The sequence below is a fragment of the Uranotaenia lowii genome, chromosome 2 (genome assembly GCF_029784155.1).
Source record: "Uranotaenia lowii strain MFRU-FL chromosome 2, ASM2978415v1, whole genome shotgun sequence".
In the NCBI taxonomy this organism is placed as follows: domain Eukaryota; kingdom Metazoa; phylum Arthropoda; class Insecta; order Diptera; family Culicidae; genus Uranotaenia; species Uranotaenia lowii.
In genome coordinates this window covers 48,787,935-48,808,247 of record NC_073692.1, presented here as the reverse complement: position 1 = coordinate 48,808,247, position 20,313 = coordinate 48,787,935, and the positions used below count along the sequence as shown (strand labels likewise).

The window sequence follows — 20,313 nt, the reverse complement described above, 5'->3', positions numbered from 1 at the left end:
AAAATGTTGCCCAACTTGAGTTTTCTGTTTTTTACTGTGTATAAATACAGCAAAAAACGGACTTTTTCCTACATTAAACCCCGTGTAGGCCCGAACAAATCTTGAAAATCTTGAATGTCAACCCAAATTAAATAATACATCAGCTTCTATAATTTATTGAATAAAGAATATATTTTAGAAGTTCCCAGCGAATGGAGCTTTTTTTTATATGAAATATTTTCACAACGGTAAAAAAATGTTAAGGCTTTTACGGAAACTGGAATTACTTTTTATTGGCTTTCTCGAGATCTGAAGAAATTGCAGTAACTACTACAGTTTTTGAATAAAGAATTGCTGCTCAGAATTGAAAGATATATTGCTGTAAATTTAAACTTTACCGTTATTTGTGAGGAATTTATAATTCATGTTTATCTAAATTGATTTAAAAACTTTATGAAAAAATATCGTGAATTTTAACCGGACAATATCAGAGCAAATGCCGGGAATTATTGAATTAAAAAAATATGAGGAACTTGAAAAGATACATTGAAAATCATTGGGAATTTAATCTATAAAACCGGGTAGTCTAGAATCGTCACTTTATAAGCATAAGTAGAGTATAAAAATTTCAAACATATTGTTTGCTTTTTGATCATTATTGAAATTAGCGAAAATCAATTTAAAAAAATCTATAGTTGCTTAAATTGATCCAATCGGCTATACTGAGTTTTTTTTATTGAATTTTCATTCCAATTTCTATTCTTGATTAGAAATTCAAATCGAAACTTTTCCAACTGAAGTTTTCTACTTTTGATTTTGATTTACTTCTATTCAAAAAAAAAAATCTTACTGAAGTAAATATCCTGAACTCAGCATATAATTTTTCAATTGATAATTCTCAAATTGTTTCCAGATTCAAGTTATTGGCATTTTCATGTATTGCGTTTTTTAAGTTTCATGGTTTTCTAAATTTTGGGATCTCGAGATCTTTGTTGAAACTTCTAAGCTAAGATTGCTATATTACCTGATTTTATACGAGTTTGCCCGGATATTTAATATATAATTTGTAAAAAATCCGGTCCGGCCTGGTCAGGCCTGGTCAGGGGGGGGGGGGGGGTGATCGGTGTGATCACCCCCCCCCCCCCCAAGCAGCAAAAATCCGTTACAAAATACCCGCAAAAGCTCTAATGTTTATAAAAAGTTGGAACTTTTCTTAGTAGATGTGCCTTCCAAATTTAAAATGTTTCCACTCCGTTGGGGTGTTTATTCAACAAAAAAGTTAATTTATCACTTAAAAGGCTCAATATTGAAAAAAGTCGGTCAACCAAACTCAAGCAGCTGTAACTTAGGATTCCCTGGCCTGAATCATACCAAATAACTTTCGTTGATATGTTTCTCAACAAAAGTTTGTTGTTGAGTGTTGATTTGGAATTTGCTATTAATAAAATGCAGGGACATTTTTTTTTTAAATTGTCACTAATTTCTCTTATATACCTCAATTAACACGAGCAAATTGCATCAAATTTTAGTATTTGCTTCAAATTCAGAGCTTCTGAATTCTTGATTTTGTTTTGAAATTTATGAAATGAAAAATTTGGAAAAGTCATATAGGGGGGTGAAAATGGTTATAACACTGAAATACTTGAAATATTTGTTCTGCTTTCATCATACATTTATTGCCTTCAATTGCAAAATAAAAAAATCAGGTTCTGAATCACAGTAAAGATTCTCTTTCGCGAGAATTTTTCACTTTCAATTAATCCACCATTAAAATATGAATTATAAACTTAAAATTAATAACCTATATTAAGAAATTCAAAAACAAAAATTTAAATTTTAGATATGATTTTATTTAATTCTGTTTGAAATGTATCACATCAAACATTCATATTATGGATGACTATGAAAAAAATACAAGTACTGCCAAACAGAAATCGAATATAAAATATTCATAGTAAGAGTTTAAATTTAAAAAAAATCTTCTCAAGAGATTTCAGCTACAATCAATCGAAGAAAGAGATTACGTTTTATGACTTTTGCGTTTCCTATGAGTTTTTAGTGCCAAAAAGGAACAAATAAGTATTTATATCAGCTGTTTCAGGAATTGATGTTGGAGATAGAGATTCAAATTCATCTCTAGAACCCAAAATCTGCATTCAAAACTATAATACAAGAAAACTAAATTTACGTTTTACGAAGTGCAAAGAATCCGAAAACTGATTTCAACTTATTTAGGAGCACTAAATGCAAGTTTTAATTATTTTATCAGCTCCTTTTTCCTGTATAAAATTTGAAAATACAAGGGTCATTGGAGAAATTTGTGCACTTTTCAGCAAAAGTGTAAAATATCAAAAAAAAAAAAAAATTAGAAAAAAGATATTAACTTAATGATCAATTTTCAAAAAGAATGTGAGTAATTTGCCATGAGAAAAAATTATAGAAGTAATCAATTTGTAAAATACGAAAAATTATCTAGACGAAATCTGGATTTTTTTCCGGGAATTTGTTACTTTTTAGCATTCTTCCGGCTGACCTGCATCATTGAATGAATCAAGGATAATGTAAAGATTTAACATATTTTTTGTTGTTCAGGTTAGTTTCTTCATCAATTATCATTGACCGATTTCACTCCGAACTGCTAAGTTTTAAAATTACTCAATGCCAGAAAATTAGAAGGGAAAAAACAGACAAAAAATCGAGTTTGAGACGCAAAAAGCTTTTAAAATCAGTTTGCCACGGTTTTAATTTTTCCTTTGTGAATTATAAGTATCTCCTTATCATTCCACTATTTTTTCGGCAACAAGGCATTCTATCATGCAAAACAGTCAGAAGATCTTTTAGTGATTTTTAACCAACACTCACTTTCAAGATCTACACCAATTATGTCACCGATACTCCTTTCAGCTCATCTACACAATAGTATTGAAATTTTAATTAAAGATTTAGCTTAAGGTTTGATATTCTTAATCTGAAAGCTTGGCTATTTCAATTGCGAATTATTAATAATTAATAATTAATATATTGAGACGGTTAAAGAAGAATATTAACAATCAGAATTAACCCTTCATTTCATAATTTGCTTTATAATTCAAAATTGTTTAAAAAATTGGTAATTATGTGAAGGTGAACAAAGATATATCACTTTTCTTTATAATTTATTTGTTGTTATACAATTAAAATTGAAAATTTTGAATGAAAACTTTAAATTCAAGAGCAAATTAAATAAAACTCGGTTCCAGAATTTAGAAACTGATTTTGATAATCGTTTTTTTCTACTTAATTTATATTTAAAGTCTTGATTTTATATATTGTGTTTCCAAATTTGAAAATTATAATACTAAATTTCCAAATCACGATTCAGTAAAATACCCCAATGAAGAATTCAATGCCCGTCAGTTATGTTTGTTAATTTGTTTATCGGGCTTATCGGTGAAAAGTAAAATACTTCCGATAAATTATAAAATACCAGATCGCTAATATTTAGAAGCTCAGGAAAAAAATAAAAATAACTTGAATATTTTTTCTACGTGTTATCTCTCAACAACGTGTGTATTATTTTCATTGGAAAAATTTCATTTATAACGAGAAATTTTTAAAAGAGCTCCTAAAGTGACAATTCTAAAATACCAGATATACTACAAATACTACAAATTACTACAAATACTACAAATACTACAAATAAAAAAATTTCAACATTTTTCCGCAGTGGTTATTATAGATTCGCTGGTTGTTTTATAAAAGGATAGACCTCCCACCCCCCCCCCCCCTACCCCCGCAACCTCTCCCTTCTCCTTCAGCTCACTCAAATGATAGTTTTTTTCACCAGATATTAACGTTACTTTATATTGACTGATTTTTGAAAATTGGAAAATCACCCCCCCCCCCCCCCCCCCAAGAGCCGACTCTAGGACCGCCCCTGGGCCTGGTTGCCTGGACTTTATTTGAAAAGGCTGGATTTTGCCCAGGTTTATTCTCATTCTCATTCTCAAATCAAACTTTGAAAAAAACAAACTGTGTGTTGTTAATTTGTTTTACTCATACGTCCAAAACGAATTTTTTTGAGCAAATTCTATAAAAATAATCATAAAAAGTTTTTTGAAAGCCTAAAATACAATTTATAATGTGCCGATAAATTTTGCTGAAAACATTTTTTTAATTTTTTCTTGATTTCTGATTAGTTCCTAGATCTTGACCAAATTTGTCCGAATATCGCCAGGATTTTGATCGAGAATTTTGAAGTCAAACGCTCGGATTTTGCCAGGTTTTTATATAAAATGTCCGGCCCGGATAAGTTTCCCGAAAAATTAATGGCAACCTTATTTAAAACCAGGGTGATTAGTGAACCGAGAAAAGCGGGAAGAAAACGGCAATTGAAATTGAAACCGCGAAAACCGGGAAAAACCTTGGAATCTCGAATAAAAACCGGAAAAATTCTGAATTATTACTCGTTTTTCACATATATAAACCTATTGGATTTTACTAAAGTTCAATCATTTCACCAAAAAAATTTTTTTTTCACAGAAGCTTTACATTTCATAGTTCTTCATTTAAGGTTAGCCAATAATCCAGTACACATAATTCAGACTCTAAAAACGCGTTATAAAAATAATTTAAAAGATACCCATCCAAAAACCTCATTAAGTTTTCAATACGAGAATCGAAATAAAATTTCAGAATGCTGAAAGAAGATAAGATTCAGCAAAATCTCTTCTCAAAACAGTTTAGGAAAAATTTCAATTAAAATATCATTCAGTTTTTCTTTCTTGAACTATGCAAAAAAAAATAAAAATAAATTTTAATTTGAAATCGAATTATGAATTCCTACTTAAAATTATGTTTGGATTTATGGATCAGTAATTCAATCCGAAATTTATTGTTCATGATCATATTTCAAATTTCAGAAGGCAGAGTACGAAGTTGTGATCAAAAACCAAGGATAAGCTGACAATTTTTGACAAAATTTTTCTGGATAAAGTTAAGTTTATACTGTAATTTTTTTTTTCAACTTTGCTTGTCAATCTGCTAAAATTTTATTTTATTTAAAATTCAGAACAATTTTTTTCTTTTTTTGGTAAAAACGCTGTTAAAATTTGATTTATGTAATTTTATATCGGTAAAATCAAAATAACCGTTCGGGAAAACCGGAAAAACTGGGAATTCGAAAATTGAAACTCGCTGGCCACCCTGTCTAAACTCATCTCAAATTTTAAAGAATTTTCGATTATGTGTTTAGAACATCTAATCTACATTCGGATTTTATGTTTTCTAATTTATTTTTTGTAACATTGAGAATAACTATTTGACAAATTTTTCTGTTTCCAATATTTGAGCTAAAATTGAAAATCGGCTTAAATTTTTTTAAATTTCAACACATCATATGAAAACAATGTTCATGAATATGAACTTAAAATAAAATGTATATTTTGTATTGAAGATTCAGTTATTCCTTCTTCGGCTCTGATTGTAATGGCAATTGCATTTATAATTTGTTTTACAAATATTGAATTAAAATATTACATATTTTCATTTGAGAAACTGAATAGTTGTTCTGAATAAAATTTAATTTCAGGGTTTGAATTATACTCTTGAACTCTTATATCCGCATCTCCATAGAATTTGAATTTAATTCGTCCCCCAAGAAAAAATGCTTTGGGCCTCCCTGTGGCCTAATCAGGCCCTGCGTTTGACAGTAACCATGAGTGGGATGGCCAGTTTTTTCATTGGATTGGATCTAATTTTGTTGGTCCAATACTTGTATAAATTAGACCCAAGAGTAGACCATGGAAACAGGTGCTCTTAGACAATAAATAGTTATTTTTTATTTCGTATCGTTGTTTTCAATTTGTGTTCGTTCCGCTAGTAGTCTTTTGAACATCTTTGTGTAATTCACGTTTTTAAACAAATATTTTAGTTTCTCTGTTTAAATTGATTGTTTACATACCACCAGAATTTTAAATTGTTACTTCATGTCAAATTATATAAATATGCGTATTTAGTAGATTACGATAAGTTCTGAAAAAATACGTAACAAATATAGCGGATGTAAACGCGATATTCCAGAAAAAAAAGTTGGCAAAAAGATTCCGGCTTAACCTAGATCAACAACACGACATAGTCGAATCGATATTCTTTCAACAATCCGTCAAACCACGGTATACTCAAGTATACCCCCAATATCTGACATCTGGGCCTCTGACCAATTTGGCGTTCGCAGGCTGCAAATATGTTGGCAAGTACCTCCTGAAAATTTAAACAACTGAACAACCTAAGCTGTAGTTGTACTTCATGAAGCACCCATGACCAGTCAGAAATTGCGTCATACAGTCAGCCACCTCACCCTGACGTTTAGGATCGTACGACTTTTGAGGTGTTCCGTTGCTGCTGCTGGTTCTTTCCTCACATTAAATCTTTCTGTTTACATCAGTAGCCATAGGCGTCCTCAATCACTAAAAATACCACATGGGAATGATTCCCGCTAGTACGCTTGCCGCTTTCATCGAAACGGTGTAATACTCACTGAGAATTCGCAGTTTATTGAGGAGAAACCACTGCGACAAGTTGTAAGATCTGTACTGATGTTCTGTACGTGTTTGCTGTGAAATCGGATTCGTTTTACGGTGAACCAACTGCAAACACTCGGAGTGCAACAAGCTCATCACCTATGGCGCTCGTAGCTCGATGAGTTCTAGAGACACGTCGTTGACACAACAAACTCCACTTCCTCGGGGAGTCTCGATCTCAGCACTTCGTCGAATGTAATACTTCACAGTATCGACTTTTGCTGTGACCTCAGTTAACTGGAGACCTTCGCTGGTCTTGCAAGATGCTTTTTACCAGTTTCATAGTTATCTCGATATCTTCACTTTTAAAACTAAAAAAACGCGTTACTCCAATAGGTAAAGCATGTAAAAGATGGTAGGTGTTACTTTGCAGAATTAGGGAAATTTTCACTCGTGACAGTGTTGGAGTAGTCCAAAAGATTTTTTTTGAACTTAATTGTCTTCGAATTTTTGATCGTTTTTCAACCTTCTGTGCCTCTCAAAAGTGCTTGTGTGATTCAAAGCATTTCCTCCATAAGTCTGTTCAAATAGTTCAAGGATTTTCGAAAAGGTTTTATGTAAACATCAAAGTGTAGTCGCGAAGGTGCGCTATTTGTGGTCATGGAGACAACATTTCGTTAATGCTACAGCCAACACGCTAAAATGCGCGTTATCGCATATTAACACCAGATCTTGCCTGGTTGAAATGGATTCTCGTGGCTAAAGTGTTTCAAAATTTTCACGATAGTTTAGATTTGCTGAGAGTTTTTAGTTTCCAGCTAGTTTTTAACGTTAGGATATCGAGAATATGTCCTTGTCGATTTTTTTTCACACTAGAATATCGAGTTTATATTAGCAGTCCTTAGATGAGATCCTTGGTGTACACGTCTAAACCGCAAATAAATAGACTGCATTAATATTGATAAAATATAAGGCACACTGTTCCCAAATAGGATAAATAGATAAACGCGATCATGCCCTCTATCTTTTATTGTGGAGATGGAATGTAAACGTTGTATTCCAACGAAAAAAAAAGTCTGGAATCAATGCCATACGCTATTCACAAAGTTTTTAACTGTCGGCTTAGATTTTGTCTTCACTTTTGGCATAATAGCAACCAGATGAGATATTTTAACGTGAATAATTTTGGGGCAACAATGGTATTGGTGGCCCAACAAGCTTGGCTTTAGTCGCACTTCAAAGGGCCTTAGTGGTTCAACCTTTGTCTTCGGGTTTTTTCGCTTCCCGAAATGCATGAAGGTGCTTTCTACATGATATTCTTCTGCATTTCGCGTCGCTATGGCAAGTGATTCGATAGCCTTCTTTTAGGCTGTGGTAAACAACCTCGACACACGCAAACTTTTTTTGGAGCTACTGGACATTCAAACCTTTGAAGGTCGGATAGTTTATGTTTTCAGCTTTTGAAGTCACACTTGTATTCCGATGCTGCTTTGCTGCATTACAACTTGGATGCTCCAATTCATCGGCTTGGGCGGGTCAGTCTATGTAACGGATTCGCAGCATCCCAGTTTCACGAACCGCAATGATGGATTATGAGCCTCCCGCAACTCACAGGTTTGGACGTTTCAGGCACTCTTTACTTTTTTATTATGAAAGGTGTTCTTTGAGGATGCATTCATGAAACAGATTAATTGGAACTCTTCTCAGGCACTGATTTTTGTTTATCTTTGGTCCAAGATACCGTACACTGGATCGTTATTATTCTTTAAAGCGTCTCCAGATCTATCTCAGTCAATGCTTCCCTCTTTATAGAATTAAAGCTTCGTAGATTGCTGCAGGGCCTTGGAGCATGATTGACTGTTCAAAGTAGCTAGGAGAGGATAGCGTGTGTATCACTACCAGTAGTCTCGCCAGCTGGGTGTCTACGATAGATGTTGATAGCTCAGAAACGATCAGTACCTTCCAAATTTCCTTCTCCATGGTATCGATCTTCTTCTTCGTTATTTTGCTGACAGTATTGGTAGCTGTCAGCTTGTGGGTTGCACAGCTTCGTTTGCTATATTGCCAACTTGTTATTGTTTATAGTCGTTTGGACTTTTCTTGTTCAATAGGTATTTTCAAAAACAGAGTACGTTTTAATGTTTTAATCTACGCCTAATGGTAGGTAGACCTCCAAGTCTATCTCTTCTTGGACATCAACCTTTTCCACGGGTATGACGTGGACGGTGGCATTGTGATTTTCTTTCTGAGTGAATAGCTTCTCGGTTGTCTACAGAATGTCAAGGATCCGTAAAGGTTATATTCATTGACGTTATTAAGTCCCTAAAGGGAGATTCAGACAAGAGTGGCGACAAGAGTGAGTTCCGCAATTACAACTAAAGCTGACAACCTTACAAACTCAAAGTATTCAACATCGGTAAACTGAGAAAATAACACAAACGAACTTCCAATTGATCTTCTAGTCAGGAGATGGAATGTAAACGTGCTATTCTGACATGAAAAATTACCCGGAAACAATACGAGTTTCGATGCAATATACAACGATGTTTTCGATCGTTGTGTTCAAACAACGGGTTCGAATAAATCAATGCAATTTTTTTAAATCTCGCTCGAGTCTCGTTATTTTGTGAGTGTTAAATTTTCTGATATTATTTTTTCAAGATCTCACGATATAAACGTGATATTCTAGCCTGAATCACTGAACGGAAACTATAACATTGATAGCTTTATGGCTTGTCAATGCGATTTAACAATTTCTATTTCAGCCCTTATCCAATCAGAATCTTTAAAACGACCTCCGTTAAATATGGATCTTGAAAGAAAGAAAACTGACAAACAAATTCAGTAGTTCGTTCGCCAGTCATTTGGGTATTAAGCTAGAGCCAATAATTTTGTACAACCATTCGGTAATCTATATTGTTTGCCGACGACCTTTTTCAGTTCCAGGCGATGGTTGTAGAGGCGGTGGCGCCAACAGCAGCAGTCTTAACCGACGAAGCAAACACGGCAACACGCTGCAACCCGAAGCGACCCATCAGAAACCGAACATTCCCATGGACAGTGGAAGCGATTACAGCCGTTCGCCGAACAAAGTGCTGAGCTGGCTCAGCAGTCACGACTTTCGCGTTGCCGAGGATGGGGAACGACTGGAGGTGATGGTCGAGATCGGGGATGATCCACCGGTGAAGAATGAGAAAGTACGGAAGGGTAGAACAGCGAGACAATCCAGTAAAGACAAGCCTCGCTCGGTGAAGCGGATGGTGAAGAACTTCGAGAAGAAGTCCTCGAGTGAAAGAGCCGAATCCTTTCAGGATAAGGTCAAGATGTTTTCCGGTGGTGACATCGTGGTTCCGATTCCTGTGATCCGTAGGAATAGCTTTGCAGCTCCGATTATCAAGCAAGCTACCGTGCAGGATCTGAGTAGAGATCAGGAACCTGATCGAGGTTTTATTCCGATGGCAGAGCGTGTGCAAGAGTATGAACATGAGCTCGATGATGACCTTGTTCTTTCCCAACTGCGCAATGTTGTTAGGAATCGGAGAGAGACGTTTGCCACATCCCCGGGGTCAACCGTGGAGAGAATACAGCCTTCTAAAAAGTTTGAAAAGATTGGGAATGGTACCGTGGGACAACATGCTACGGCACCTAGATTGAACGTTACTAAGAAAACACCTAAGAACCCAATTGAGATACAACGAAAGATCGAAGAAATCGAACGGGAGATTAGGGAGAACGAAGAACGTCTTAAAAGCATTCCGGAACCGAATCAACTCCATCGGGCGTCCAATGCCTCTTCGCTACCTCGAAATGATAGGTTTCTAGCGCGTTTGAAGCCCGTTTCCTCGAGTCAGCGGGAACTGCCATCTACCGAAAAAGCTTCCAAACTCCGTCAGCTAGGATTACCGCTGGATGAAAACCATAACGTAGAAAGCTACCTCAATCAGTTCAGCTTGGAGGGAGAATTCGTGTAGTCTTCATTGGAATTGTCTAGAAAATCGCTAGATTTTTTTTTCTTTTATTTTTTTTTTAATAGTTCAAGCATTGAAGTCTTATTTTTATTTTCCATTTAAAAAAAATCAACCCCAAATTTCTATCAAATAAACCGTTGACCCTAACTCGATGTTTCCGCTTGTGTATATTACCTCGCTAGGCACATCTCCTTCCTGTTCTTCCACCCCTCCACCCGCTTTTGACGATATCTCCGAACACGGTAGCAGTAGTCATCGGCACTCGTCGGAGGACAAATCCGGAGGCAGTGGTGGTGGCGGTGCCCGTCTAGGTGGGGGCGGCGGCGGCGGCGGTGGGGACAGTGGCGTCGGAAGCGGAGGCGGAAGCGTCGATCGGCGGAACAACTCCTGCCGGAGTGACAACTATAAGGAAGACTCGATAAGGTAGGTTGCGGATCGGTTCGGTTTAGATTGTCGTATTCTATTTAGTAGTTATTTTAATTTTTTAGTTAGGTTGCTGTAGATTGCACAGATTCATTTATCTTAATATATTATCACACGAATCCGGAAATTTGAAAATTCAATTTGAATTTGAAGAATTTTTATTCAAAATATTAAAAGTTTTATTAGCATTCAGAACTCAAAACTAAGAAGAACTTTTATATCAGGGTTCAGATCCTAGCATTTGGAACTGAGAACATCAGTACTCAGAAATAACCAGTTAAAAAATTAAAAGAATGTAAACTTCAGAAATGAATATTTTAAAACCTTGAGCCTGTACTCAAAACTCGACAGTCTGAACTCAACACCTAGAAATTGGAATCAGAACACAAAACTAGTATCCAAGAACTCCTCAATATGTGACATTAGTTTACCGATATTTGACAATCATCTTTTGATTATCTGCAAGCATTTATAGACAACTTTATAATATTATTTCCAAAATTCGAAATTTGAAACTTAAAAATCGTTCATTGGTAATCGAATAGTAAAATGGTAAACTGGATAGATAATCGAAGACTCTATACTCTAGAGTCGATGATCGATAGTATCCAAATTAAAAAAAAAATCAAATTGAAAATTGGAAAAAGAAATAAGAATCCACAATCGACTTAGAATTTTTAGGTTGAAGTTTCAAAATGAATGTTGCATTATCATATCTCCATTTGCTTGAAATTTGAGAAAGTTGTGCATGAGATATCAATTTTTAATAGTTAACCATTTTTATTAATAAAATATTTGTTGTTATATTTAGTATTAGATTCTCATTTGACCGTCATTTTTTTCTATTTTCTCTTTTTTCTTCCATAAATCGAATCACCTTTTCTTTCCCATCCATCCATTCGTAATTCGATTTGTCTCTCTGTGTTGTCTTGGTAATGAAAAACAAAATTGTGCATCCCCAAATTTCTTAAACCAAAAAAAAAAAAAAAAAAACAAATGCAAACAAACTCAACCGCTTAACCTGAAAACAAACAAAAAAACACGTAAACCAAATATGTTGTGATATATGAGCAGTATATCAGAAATAAGATTAGAAAGTCATTTAGCAGTCGAATCGTCATCCAATAGCAACTACGGATCTAGGGGTGCCCTGGCGTGGACCCCCCCAGCCTCGGTCGAGGGCTCGACGCCGACGTGGACGGAAGGGACGCCCAGCTTCACCGAGTCCAGTTCCAGCGGCGACATCGGAAGTGAGTAGTTTGGAATAATTTGTACTCAATTTTTTAAGTTTACACTAAAATTTATTATTACTCATTTTTCGGGTGGAAGAAACCCAGATTGTTCTCATATTTTATGGGGTAATTTTTACTCATTTTTTTCACTCACTTGCAGCATTCTCAGGCCACTCATCTCCCCTGCACGCGACCCTGTCGGATCGGGACCGCCACAAGCCAACGGTGGAGAAGGCCCTCAACTCGCTCACATCCGAAATGGTAAGCTTTTCGAAATCGCATTACTCTTCCTCCACCTCGTCCGTGTCGTCTGCGTCGGTCAGTGTGAAAAAGTTGCACAAGCAAGTGATTTACGTCAAGAACAGCAGCTGCTCCAGTATCGAGCAAACTGGAATGACCACCGTTTCCGGTGCTAGCAGTTCTGCGGGTGTGGGTGTGAGTGGGCCACTGACGATCGATGAGTCCGCGTTGATCGCCGGCAAGTTGCCGCTCGAGTCGGCAGCCTCCGTAACGACCATCGGGACCACGGATGGATCGACGACGACGTCCGTTTCCGGCGGCTGCTATCCGGAAACCGACGGCAACGGAAACGGCCTGGCGCCTTCCACCGATGGCAGTTCCGGTTCGCTTGCCGATCTCGAGCGCAACGTCCTGCGGATCAACGAGTGAACCACACATCAGGCACTCTAACGCACTCTCTGTAGCACGTTAGCTGTCAAAATAACTCACAATCACACACACACACTCACTCGCCGTAAGCAACAGTAAAAGGAAGTTCGCCTTGTGATCTAGAATATGTGTATTTATATATAAATATTATTATTTATTGTACTTTTGCTCTGCGTTTAGGCTTTTAAATCAAAATCAATCAATTTTCCAAGTGACCACAATCGATAGTATTTTCTTTCGCGTTTGTCTTCGTGAACCTCGAAACATTCGATCAATAAATATTGAACACAATGGTTTATGCTACCGGAGAATGTTTATCTGTAGATCCATTTATAAGCTTAGTGATACCTAGAACTTTATTAGTGTGCTATTCCTTCTACTGGTAGGACATTAATCCAATCGATGTAAATATACGAAGCTCGTGTTCTGATTATTCGTGAGCTTCGCGACAACAGAGGTTTTCCGAGATCGCCTTCCTAAAGAATCTAAAAACGTTATGAAGCAAACACACCTTTGATAGACTACGAAGAGAACATTATCTTACCCGTTTTACAAACAATTTATTGTTAGTACTCTCCCAAGTTTAGTTATGACTATGTTTAAGTTATCAGCCCCTCAATTATAGACGAAATTGCAATACAGTACCCCCAAAAGTGTCCCGCTTATTCGAACGAATAGAAAAGAAACGTGTTTCCGTTCCGCTACTCCATAACTGTCATATAAATGTCCCTCATCATCCCATCCAAACCCGTAGAGCTAAGTTAAGTTCCTATCAAAACAAACATAAACAAACGAAAACAAAAATCGCCAGCAGAACGCAGCCACAGCAACCCATCATCAACAGCCCATTGCCGAGGAAACAGACAGTAACAGTGGGGACGCAGCCGAAGATGAGCGGACGACCGTATTGGGATGCGTTCCCTCGTTTCGACGATCCGGTTCGCGTGCCTCCCAGCGCGGTAGCTTCCGGTGGTCCATGGAGGCACTGCGAAAGTTATTTTGAACTCTGTTGGGTACGAATCGTGGTCTTTTGTCTAGTTAACACTTTCATTAGTGTGCGCGCGTGTGTGTTGGTTAAAGCCTTAACTACCCCCACCTTTAAACGTGGAGGATGCAGCCTAAATTTTGACCGAATTTATATATGCTACTGTGGTACTTTTCCGATTTAAGATATTTGAAAAATAGGATATTTTACTGTTTCGTTGGACCAAGTTATCAAAATTTTGCTTCATCATTTTTTTAAAGGCAGCAGTAGTATTTGAATTGTGGTCGGATAGGCTGTGTCCTTAAGTTTTAAACAATCGTTAACGTGTGCTTTTAAAAATTCATCCAAGTCATTTTCCTTCCGAACTTGCTTTTCGTCACTAATCTTTTTATCAGCAGAAATAAAATGTTAGATTTCAACAACTGATATTTAAAGAACCTAATATAGTTCGCCTCTTAATGGTTGAAGTTTATGGAGTTTTTTACAAGGACGCTCTGATTTGGGTTCTACCATATTATGTGGGTGGTTGATGTTTACTTTTTATCCGACGTTTTTATACTTTTTAGTGCTTTAAATAAAACACTATTTCATTATATTTAAGGGAAGGTTGGTCTTGAGTGCCTTAAGTATCACAAAAAGTTTTCCATCGTCATGTCCCAAATATTACAATCCAGCTAAGCAGTGTATTAAAAAAAATGCAATACTTTGTTTTGTGAATTACTTTTGAATGCAAATTGATGAAATTTTCAATGAAGGTGCCTTCCCAAGTAACCAAAAGTCCCATAAAACAAGTACAAAAACGCTTACACAGCCCCATCATTGTTATGAAGTACGTTCTATGCAGCTCAAAATTCAAGTTCTTATTGATACTTTCAAGTTCCAAAACAAGTCTCAATGATCTTCTGTACAGCTTTCAGCGGCCTCTTAATTCAGCTTCCAAAAAATGAGCATAAAAATCTCTCTCTATCTCAACTGAAACGTTGGCTTCGGTTCATATCACCTTCTCTTGATTATTTACTGTGTTCTGCACCGGTGCCACCATGATGCCACGCGCCGGATTCCAAACTCGATAAATTGCTCAATTGCTTCTTTTCTATATTTCCTACATATATCGCAATGGTCACTCAAGTACAAATTTACTTATTGAAAAAAACATGCCAGGCTTAGGGATCGAACCCCGACCTTCGTTGTGAGAATCGAACACGCTACCACAAGACCACGTCTAGATGTTGTTCTAACTGAAACTAAAACTCGAAGTGGTGATTTGATTTCGAAAGCACATCAATGCACTTTTTGTGACTTATCAAATCCCGTTTTGAGGACTTTTGTGCCCTTTATGTGACTTACCAAATCCCGTATTGAGTACTTTTGTGCCCTTTATGTGACTTAAGTCCCGTATAACGTACGTATAGATCACTTTCGTAACTTTCAAATTCGTTAATGAGTACATATAGTTTACTAATGGGAAATGGGCAAAACAAGTCACATACAACGTACATATTAATCACTTTTGCAACTTTCAAGTTCGTTAATGAGTACATAAAGTTCAATAAAGGGAATTAGGCAGTTGATTCTCTTTGTCAGCCAATATGTAACTTTCAATGCCCCCATTCAAGTGAATATGTGACTTTTGGTTGCTTGGGATGTAACGTATTGAATGTAAGGAATTTATCAAGTGCTATCCGAAAATTTCAATACGGAAAGTGATAAAAAATATAAAACAAAAACTGACTGTTTCGTCTAGTTTAATAATTAACAGACCTGATTCCATTTCTACAAGGTGAAAAAGCTGCTCCCGTACAATAAACAAAATACGGAGGTCAAATCAGGCGCAAAAGATTTGGACCGCTACAGTTGAAATATTTTGAAAAATTGGGTAATGGACTGCCAAATGAACTCTTTAGCGGGTACCTTGCGGGTTTCCAAACAGAAAATTTTCGTTGACAAGTCTTGCCTCGATGTCTAGCACTAAGGTGACTGATGATCTGTGGAAACTGCAAATCAGTCAGTGATACATAACGATTTACTGCCTCCAAATGCGACCGTTTTTCCTGCAAAGAACTTCCATAGGACCCATAAAGTTGACACTTTATTTTGGTTGGATCTGGATTCGTGTAATGACGTGAAATGTGTGTAGGAGTGATAAAAAGTCTAACATGTGGTTTCTGAACCGAAGGAGGACAATCGGCTGAATTTACCGTAACATCGTTAAAATTAGAGGTTTTAAGTAATTTGAAGGTCAAGCTGCAGGAAATAGAGAGCGTTTTCGAAAAAAGCATTAATTTGGAAAAAATGTGGTTCATAGTATGTATTTCAGATGGCGCACGTGTTGCCGAAAATTAAAGTCGATGAATTTCTTCATTGGGCATTAAATATCTCAAAAACCCTTTACAGAATGTTTTTTTTTGCCTTTCTTACAGAAAGGTATAGTTATCGGTCGATTTGGGAGATCATTAATTATGGATCTTAGATATACCTTTATAGGTATCTATCTAATCAGCTCGACGAGTTCTGATGATGTCTGTGTATTTGTGTGTATTTGTGTGAATTTTTGTAAACTTTGTTCTCGACGTTTTTGTGAAACTGAGCAGTACAATAAAAATGATTTTAATCTTGAATAATTTGATTTTTTTTCTTCTTCAACCTATAAAAGAAAGAAAAAAATACAAAATAGTTAGAAAAAAAAAAATTTTCATAGTAATTATCAAAAATCATCACTTCAAAAAACGTGTCAATTTGGCTTGCTAGCCATCAGCAATCACTAAAATCAAGATTATCGTATATATGACGTCAAATTATACGTGACGTCATAGATACGCGCTTGCTATCTAAAAGTATGGATCTGTCGATGTGTGGAAGGGAGAACAGACAGGTTTCACTCCCACTCAGGTTCGATGTCATCGTGACAGAAACCGTGTGGGAGGAAGACGACAACTAAAATTTTCCCGGTCAATCGTTAAATTTTGTCATAATAATGGTTCAGTTTGCAACCGAACCATTCCAAAAATTTCGGAACCGAAGCTCCGAATTATTAATCATTAAAATGGTTTTTACTAAGGGGCAAGGGGTACGACCCCGAAATTAATGAAGTCGTTGATGAGTACGTCATGCCCACACTGCATGGTATGAAAGCGATAGTAACTTCGCCCAACATTATATTCAGGCACAGATTGCTCTGAGAAGGGGAAAACAACACGGGTACGCGGACGATGTATGCACATCCTCTCATCTTCTCACGTGCCGTTCGTGCTTACGAAGCTTTTTCTTAAGCAGCAACGACAGGAGAGTATTTCGCCCGTGGAAGCAAATTAAATCTAATAAGACAAATGCTACTGAATCCTCTCGAGCTTTAAGCTCTCGGGCTTGTTTTTTTGTTCCCTTTTCTCTTCCTCTCTTCAGATCTAACGTTGCGTTGTTGTTGTTGGGGTTGGTGTCTAGAGAAAAACGATGACGGCTTGGAGGTCAATCTGAACTTTCACTTGCTGAAGCCATTGGAAGATGACAACCAAACAGTAGCGCCACCAAGCCCTCCATAGTAGAGTTTGAAGCATTTGGGATTTTTTTGGAACATGCATATAATGCTAAAAAGCTAAGTCACCATCAAGTCACCATTCACCGCCCAGACACCATTTAGGGTAAATGTACCCGACCTTGGCACCTAAGGCATGGTTTACCCTTTTTTTCGACATTCCAACCTTCCTGTTGAGTGTACCATAGAACACCCTTTGAAGAATTTACTTGCTAACTTGCTTAGAGTTCAACAAAAATATGTGTTCTCTATGGAACTTTCAATAATGTGAGCAAAATGCATGCAAAGTACTCACTGCGGTGCTCCAATTACTTGGCCGCCGTACCAATTGTTTTCCGTTTCTATGATCCGATTCTTGGCCACCAGCAGAGTGCAATAGATCTTTACCAACAAGGCTCAATTGACAGTTAACAGAATCGTTGGCTATTCTGAATATAAGGCCACTGACAGAATGACGTCAGCTGAGCGTAAAGTTCTATGCGACGATGGAACACCGGGCGCCACTCATACAACAAAAAGGCTTTTGAAAACATTGATGAACTTGGTTGGAAGGGAAGCACAAAATAAGCTTTCATTTCAAAAAGTCGGAAGTCCAGAAATTCCGCAATGCGATTGCGACACATAGGGTTATTTTCACTACCAAACAACTGTCTTCATATTGTGGAGTTTGGCTCCATAAAGTAAGAAATTGAAAAATTTTGCCCTTTTGAATTTGTTAGCTGAGATTATGAGCTTCTGGCAAGAGCCATCTCGAATGCACGGGGCGTTGCGCAGTGGATTGATACGCCAAAAAGATGTTATAATGTAAACCTTGCTGTAAACATTTTTTAAATCGACTTACATATTTTAAGGAATAATTGGAAAGAAAACGATATTTTCCTGAACTTCCAGGTTCTGTTTCCAAGAAAAAAATAAGAACAAAAATCCAAAAGAAAACTCTGAGTATATGGTTCCCAAGCAATAGAAAACGATTCCAAAACTCAAATAATTGTGTATTTTATATACTAAAGTCATAAATTGCCATCGATCTAACAATTTTTGGATAAGAAAAACATCTTAAGTTAACTTAGTTTTTTTTTTATTTCAAACCACTGTGTTCTGTACGAGACCACGTGGCTTTTGCTCGGCAGTTTGCAATGCAAATGCTGTTAGCACGCATACCAATGTACCTTCGATTCATGGTTCCCAAATAGCGATTTTTGCATTTTCAATGCTTGGATATGACTTTTAGTTAGTCGAATTACTTATGTTCTCCAACTTATTTCAAAGCTTAAGTTGATAGAAACGGTCTTATCATACAACCCAATTAGTATGAAAACATTTATGCGTAGTTTTGAATGAAGTTTTGGGGAAAACATCAACCCAAAAATACCTCTTTAATTAACATGTATTTTTTCCAGCTTCCAACACTGGTGGTGTATTTCGATTGAAGTTGCATGCCAAGAAAAGGAACAAAATTAGTTTTAAATTTTATTTAAAACCTCAATAAATTATTCACTCTTTGGTCTTTCTAGTATTTTTAGATTTTTTGTCGAGTTTAACTGTAAGCATGAGTATTTATTGCAAATTTTTAAAATGAATGTCCGCGTTTGAAATCGCATGTGAATTTAACAGTTGCACTAGAAAGGTGAGTTCATCTGATTTTCATACGATGATTTCCAACATAATTTCCTCGGATGCAGATCGAAAAAAATTTACTTCTTTATTAAAGTACAAAGAATCAAAAAATTCGGTATGCACAGATTTGAAACAAATTATTCTCTTCGCAATGAAAATATATTCAAAATTTTTCAAGCTCAATTTGGACCTGAAAAACATGAAAAGACATGTTGGCATGCCAAGAAAAGGACCATGCCAAAATAGGGCTCACTTACCCTACCGCCCAAAATCACCTTTTTGTGTGTATTTCGAAAAAACTGGAATTTTTTCTCCAAAAATAAGACCTGTGTTCTGTGTCGGCATCATTGTACGACCATTTCACTGAAAAATCATCACTTAATTATGCTAACTATAGCCAGAAATAAAATATTTGGTTTTTCGTTTCCGGTCAAATTATTGAATTCGACGCCTGTTAGCGAACTAAACATAACTGTGCTCCTAGGGAAAAAAGGGGTTTTGTTTACTAAATAGTACCTATTTGTCCTACAATCGACTTGAAACGATAGTGTAATTTTTGTAGAATAGATTTGCATCGGAAAATTTTCGATTTTTTCAATAGTTGTTGTTTTTTGAAGCGTTTAGTGATGGGCGGTAATTGGTGTATAAAAAAAAGTGGGGGTTCCTAATTACCGGTCACGCACAATTTCTTTGTTTTTAACGCATGTATCGTGTCAAAAGTGTAAATTGTAAGAAGCATTTAGTTTGATTACGTTAGAAAATGATGTTTTATCGCTGAAAGTAACCGATTACTTTAGGCTGTTTGCCGGGAATCATCATTTTGTCAGTCAACGCACTTTGTTAAAATTTGTACAAAATTTGCGGGAAAGATTTCACAAAATGTATTCTCTCAAGATCCAAAATATGGTTTTGACAGCTCGTTACATCGACAATATTAAAAAGAACAGTTTCTGTGTTGTTAGATATTTTTCCTTAAGAAAACATTATCGATACCCGAAAAAGTCGAGTGGGCGGTAATAGGGCCAGTTGAACACCTCAACGTTTAGTTAATTATTTTTAAAAGCGTACATTTTTCGCATTCCACTATTTTTTTTATTTAAAGTAGAGCAGTTTTGAGATGTATTGGAAAAAAAGCGAATAAAAATCTGCCGTCGTTTTTTTTATTACACATGTTTGAAGTTGAAAAACCGCTTAACTGGGCGGTAGATGGTGACATGATGGTAATCATTATTGACTAAGTTGAAGAAACAGGAAAGAACTCCGAATTAACCTTTTTTTGCCAGGTTGACCAAATACAAATATGACAAAATTGAAAAATATTGACTAAATAGACCAATTTCACTAAATTGACGAAATTGACAAACTTGACATAATTCATTGATTTGACAAAATTCACTTAGTTGAAAAAAAT

General features: G+C 36.1%; 1 protein-coding gene across 18 annotated transcripts in view; it reads left to right on the top strand.

The window, feature by feature from the left end:
• LOC129744938 (phosphatidylinositol 4-phosphate 5-kinase type-1 beta) overlaps nt 1–20,313 on the top strand; it is a 166,496-nt gene that overhangs the window by 126,413 nt on the left and 19,770 nt on the right. For 8 of the 18 annotated variants that reach the window (XM_055737718.1, XM_055737710.1, XM_055737715.1 and 5 more), the window contains one exon: nt 9,420–10,595. In XM_055737718.1, the coding sequence (XP_055593693.1) occupies nt 9,420–10,450 (1,031 nt within the window). In that variant the 3' untranslated portion in view covers nt 10,451–10,595. Of the gene's footprint in view, nt 1–9,419; nt 10,596–10,629; nt 10,871–11,944; nt 12,121–12,262; nt 13,416–13,582; nt 13,785–20,313 lie in introns of those variants that run through there. The other 10 variants (XM_055737724.1, XM_055737723.1, XM_055737722.1 and 7 more) reach the window with 8 other exon arrangements.